Source organism: Cebus imitator, unplaced genomic scaffold, assembly GCF_001604975.1.
Source record: "Cebus imitator isolate Cc_AM_T3 unplaced genomic scaffold, Cebus_imitator-1.0 Scaffold54, whole genome shotgun sequence".
NCBI lineage: Eukaryota > Metazoa > Chordata > Mammalia > Primates > Cebidae > Cebus > Cebus imitator.
Window position 1 is genome coordinate 1,367,155 of NW_016107369.1, and position 5,802 is coordinate 1,372,956.

Consider the following 5,802-nt stretch of genomic DNA (forward strand, 5'->3'; position numbering starts at 1 on the left):
TTTTTTTTTTTTTTTTAAGACACAGTCTCACTCTGTCACACAGACTGGAGTGCCATGGTGCAACCTCCCGCTCTTGGGTTCAAGCAATTCTTGTACCACAGTCTCCCGAGTAGCTGGGAAAACAGGAGCACACCACCACAACCAGCTAATTTTTTGTATTTTTAGTAGAGACGGGGTTTTATCATTTTGCCCAGGCTGGTCTCGAACTCCTGAGCTCAGGCAATCCGCCTGCCTCAGCCTCCCCAAGTGCTAGGATTACCGGCGTGAGCTACCGCGCCCGACCAAGAGCTGATCCTAAACTCCGGAGATTATCCAGGTGGGCCTGATCTAATCACATGAGTCCTTTAAAAGCAGAGCCATCCATGTTGTGAACTACCAATAGGGCTCAAGCGGGATGGACTTGAGGGCGACCCCTAGAAGGAGCTGAGGTTGGCCACCACTAACAGCACACAACGAAACAGGCAACTCAGTCCCACAACAGCCAGGAACTGAATTCTGCCTAAAAGAATGAGTTAGGAGATGGATTTTTCTCCAGAGCCTCCGATGCGATTTCGGCCTTGTCTTACCCTGGGCAGAGAGAACCCAGACACCCAGTGAATTACCAAGGATTACATAGTATCTCCCGAGGAGAGTGTTTTTTTTTTCTTTTTTTTTTCTGGCGGGGGGCGGGGTTGGGAGGATACGGTTTAAAGAAAAGTTTTTAGTGTGAATGTTTTCAGAGAATCCAAGAACCCTCCATTAGCCAGTCTCACTATTTCCTATTCTTTTAAAAGCCCTATCACCCTTTCACTTAAAATAGCTGTCCCCGGGAAGCTTTTCTATTTTGTACCCCTTCTAGGGGGAATGGGACTGAGTAGGGAATGAAATAAAGCGGCCTAAAAGGCATCTCGTTGTATCTTTTGTCTAGGGAACGCCCTATCATGTCATAGCATATAAGCTATCGAGTTATGCATTTGCTGCTAGCTGAAGAGATTATTCCTTGATAATTGTTCGTTCAGAAAAGGAACGAATGGTACTCCTGTTCAGAGAACTACAAATCCCAGAAGGCCGTTCGGCTAGGGCGCCTGCGCATCGCGCGCCCCTTCCTTTTGCGCTCCTCTTCATCTGGAAAGACCCGCCCCGCGGTGCTGTCGCTCGCGCTGGAAGAAGCGGAAGAAGATGGCGCTCACCAGGTGGGTTGTTGATTGGGGTCCTCGATACGGAAGGGTCTGGGAGTACCAGTCCTTTTCATTACTCTTCCCATAACCTCCGGGCGGTGACCTGACCCAGGGCACAGAATGACGTGGGCCAAGACTACGGCTAGGCCCTCCCGCCAGCCGCCGCTACGACTAGGCCTAGTAAAAGCTGGGGTCTTTGAGCGGTTTCCCGGATTTAGTTCACCCCCTCACCGAGGCCGAAAGCCGCGGCGTGGCCTCAGACGCTGAGGAGTGCGTTTTTCGCGTGAGCTCTGGCGGGGAGTGGACAGCGCTCCCTCAGGTCCGCGGCTTGGGCGAACGAGATGGGGTTGGGTTCGGTGGTGGCTTATTTGGGCGGAGTGAAGCGCGCGGGATGCGACTGCGCGGCTTTCCGGCCGTTTGCCTGTGGTGGTCTCTCTCCTTTCGGTGTCCATTCGGTGCCCCGAAATAAGGATTCCTGAAAAAAGGAGCCCGGAACTGAACAGAGATTTAAATGAGCCACAGTAGTGGCCGCTGTCTGCGGATATGCACCACTGCTCCGCACTTTAACTTTGGATCTTAGAATTTCTTCCGCAGATAGAACCACCTCAGAGTTTTGCTGTTTTCGGTTGCCTTAGTAACCGTCTGTAAAGTGCTCCCCGCCTTTAAGAAAAAGATGCTTTTCAGTGGCAGCGTCCGAGAAGTTACACAACTCCTACTAGTCCCCAACCTGGCTGCCACATCTTAAGTGGAAAAACTTTCCATGCGAACTCAGCAGGAAAAGTCTAGTGTTCAGGAGGGTTGTAAGGGACGTAATCATTTTAGGACATCAGCTTGAACCCTCTTAACACTCTTCATTCCCCTCACCCATGTTTTTTTCCTGGCTGATGACAGTATGAATCCAAAAAATGCTTTAATCAAAAACTTATTTTGGGAATTACTGTCGGTGCTTTGCTCTGTCCTGCGGTTTGTGTATACAGAAGGAAATCTGTCCTTGGCTACAGAGAAGATGGGGTACAAGGCATACAGACATGAAACAGTTACAGAACACAAAATGTATATTTGTGTAATACTAACCTTAGTGCGAAAAGAATTAGATGGAACAAGTTATGTGGGCTAGAGAGTTTTCTTCCCCCCTCCTTTCCAAAAATTTTTTTTGCTTTTTTTAAAATTTTATTTGTTTAGTTTTTGAGATGGGGTGTCACTATGTTGGCCAGATTGATTTTGAACTCTTGGCCTCAAGCAGTCCTCCTGTCTTGGCCTCCCAAAGTGCTAGGATTGCAGGCATGAGCCACCATGCCCGGCGTCTGAAATATTTTTTAATAAAAAAATAGAAATGAGGTCTCACTACGTTGGCCAGGGTCATCTCCAACTTTTGGCCTCCAGCAATCTTCTCATCTGAGCCTCCCAAAGTGCTGGGATTGCAGGCATGCGCTACCACACCCAGCCAAGAGTTTTCTTTAGTGAATGTTACAGGCAGCAAACATTTGAGTGCCCCCCCCACCCAGGTGTGAGGCACTGTGTCATAGACTAGTAAAGTTATGAGGGGAGACTTTGTGGAAAAGGTGGAATTTGAAATGGACACAGAAAAAATTTCTAGAGATGTCATGGGTATTTTTTATTTATTTTATTTTTTGATACAGGATCTCACTCTTGCTCAGGCTGTAGTGCAGTGACCCAATCACAACTCATTGCAGCCTCAACCTCCCAAGGATCAGGTGGTCCTCCTGCCTCAGTGCCCCTGAGTAGCTGGGACTATAGACCCTTGCCATGACGCCCAGCTAATTTTTCTATTTTTAGTAGAGGTGGGGTTTTGCCATGTTGCCCAGCTTGGTCTTGAACTCCTGGGCTCAAGTGATCCACCCATCTCAGCCTCCCAAAGTGTTGACATTACTGGCGTGAGCCACCACACCTGGTCTGTCATGGGTATTGTGTGCTTAAAATTACAGTGGCAGAATGCAGTCTTTAAATGGCTAGTCTTGGGGACTCCAGAGCTTTCCATACCTACCATCTGGTATTCATCATTATTCTTCGTAATATCCTTTAAAACAATAAACACATTTCCCTGAGTTCTGTGAGCTGCCCTAGCAAATTAGTTGAACCCGAGGATGAGGTCATGGGATCCTGGTGTGTAGTCAGTTGGCCAGTGGCCCGTACCTACTATTGGCATCTGAAATAAGGCCAGTCTTGTGGACTGAGCCCTCAACCTGTGACATCTGACACTATCTCCAGGTAGATAATATCAAAGTTGAATTGAATTAGAGGATACTTAGCCGGTGTCCAGTAGAGAATTGATAGCTTCCTTGATATGTGGGGAAAAACTGTCACACATCTGATATCAGAAGTGTTGTGTGTTGTTGATTGTTGAGTGAAATAATAGAAGCTGAGTTTATTTTAATTTTAACATTCGGTCTACATGGAGTTTACATTCTAATGGGACAGAAAGACTATATGAGACCAGGTGCGGTGGCTCATGCCTGTAATCCCAGCACTTTGAGAGGCCGAGGCGGGTGGATCAAAAGGTCAGGAGTTCGAGACCAGCCTGGCCAAAATGTTGAAACCCTGTCTCTACTAAAAATACAAAAATTATCTGGGCGCGGTGGCATGCACCTGTAATCCCAGCTACTCAGGAGGCTGAGGCAGGAGAATCGCTTGAACCTGGGAGGTGGAGGTTGCAGTGAGCCAAGATCACGCCATTACACTCCAGCCTGGGTGACAGAGTGAGACTCTGCCTCAAAAAAAAAAAAAGACTGTATGAGTAAAATCAATAATGCAATTTCAGGTAATACATGCTAGGAGTAAGATAAAGGGTTAGAGAGTGACTCAAGTTTGGGGTGAAGTGGCTGTTTTGGGCAAGATGGTCAGAAAACAGCTCTAGAGAGAGATAACTGAACAGAGACATGAGTGCTAAGATGCAAGCTGTTGAAAGATCTGGGGCTACTCTAGGTGCATTGCCTTTGGTATAGCCCTGCTCTGCAAGGAGCAGTCAAAAAAGAAAAGATCTGTAAATCTGGAGAAGAATTTTCTAAAAAGCATACAAAAAGTTGTTTTTGGGTTTTTTATTTGTTTTGGAGGCGAAGTCTCTCTCACCTAGGCTGGAGTGCAGTGGAGCAATCTCTGCTCACTGCAAACTCTACCACATGGGTTTAAATGATTCTCCTGCCTCAGCTTGGATTACAGGTGTCTGCCACCATGCCCGGCTAATTTTTGTATTTTTAGTAGAGACGGGATTTCACTATGTTGGCATAGCTGGTCTCGAACTTCTGGCTTCAAATGATCTGCCTGCTTTAGCCTTCCAAAGTGTTGGGATTACAGGCATGAGCCACTGCGCCCAGCCAGAAAAATTGTGATTGATTGGTAGATAGATGATATGTAGAAGATAGGTTGATAGATAGATTTTATGGCAGAAGGAATAGCCAGTGTAAAGATCATGAAATGGCTTGTTTATGGAAAGATAAGTTTGCAGTGGCATGAAGATGGTGAGTGCCAGGGGAAAAGTGTATTTATTTCTCCTACAAACACTTAAGGAGCCCTAGCTGTGAGCTAGAAATCCTGGAGCATTAGGGATGAAAGAAGCATAAGGGATGATTCCTGCAGAGTTGCTCAGCCTAGTGAAAGCCGTATAGGTAAATGAGTAGATAATTGCAATACAGTTAGATATTCTAGTAGGGGTATATAGAGGGTATTGGGGGATCATAGAGACAGGCATTTAACCCAAACCGAAAGAGTCATGGAACAGCCCGAAAACAGTCAAACATACAGAACCTGTATTGAATGGTATTTAGATAATATGCTAAATGGTATTTAGATAATATGCTAACTGGTTCATGTGTTTTTCTCATTTAATACTTACAAGAACCTTATGAAGTAGATACTTTTATTATTACAGATGAGAAAACAGATTCAGTTCTAATCCTAGTTCTTTTCTATTTACACCAAAGTAGTTCAAAGAAAAGAGCATAAGGATAAAAATGTTAAAAATAAGAAGTAGCCAGGCGTAGTGGCTCATGCTGCCAGCAATTCCAGTACTTTGGGAGGCTGAGGCCAATGGATCACTTGGGGCCAGGAGTTTGAGACCAGCCTGACCAACGTGGGCCAACATTTCTGCTAAACAATAGAGACAGTAGAGACAACCCTGTCTCTACTAAAAATAGAAAAATTAGGGGTGTGGTGGCATGTACCTGTAATCCCAGCTGCTCGAGAGGCTGAGACATAAGAATCACATGAACCCAGGAGGTTTTAGTGAGCCAGGATCGCGTCACTGCACTCTAGCCTGGGCAACAGAGCGAGACTCTGTCTCCAAAAAAAGGAGTATAGGAATAAAAACTTGTACACTGCACAGTTTAACTCTGGATTATTAGGAATTTTTACTTGCTTGTTATAAGAAATATGGAAACAGGCCAGGCATGGTGGCTCAAGCCTGTAATTATAGCATTTTGGGAGGCCAAGGCGGGCAGATCACCTGAGGTCAGGAGTTCAAGACCAATTTGGCCAACATGGCAAAACCCTGTCTCTACTAAAAATACAAAAATTAGCCATGCGTGGTGATGCACATCTATAATCCCAGCTACTTGGGAGGCTGAGGCAGGAAAATCGCTTGAGCCTGGGAGGTGGAGGCTGCAGCAAGCTGAGATCACGCCACTGCACT

At 46.0% G+C, this 5,802-nt stretch overlaps 1 protein-coding gene across 1 annotated transcript in view; it reads left to right on the plus strand.

Moving 5' to 3' along the window:
* Positions 1 to 1,080: 1,080 nt before the first annotated feature.
* Positions 1,081 to 5,802, plus strand: part of SNW1 (SNW domain containing 1) — a 41,607-nt gene continuing 36,885 nt past the window's right edge. Inside the window, exon 1 of the mRNA XM_017528532.2 lies at positions 1,081 to 1,172. Coding sequence (XP_017384021.1) covers positions 1,159 to 1,172 — 14 coding nt within the window. The 5' untranslated portion in view covers positions 1,081 to 1,158. The remainder of the gene's footprint in view (positions 1,173 to 5,802) is intronic.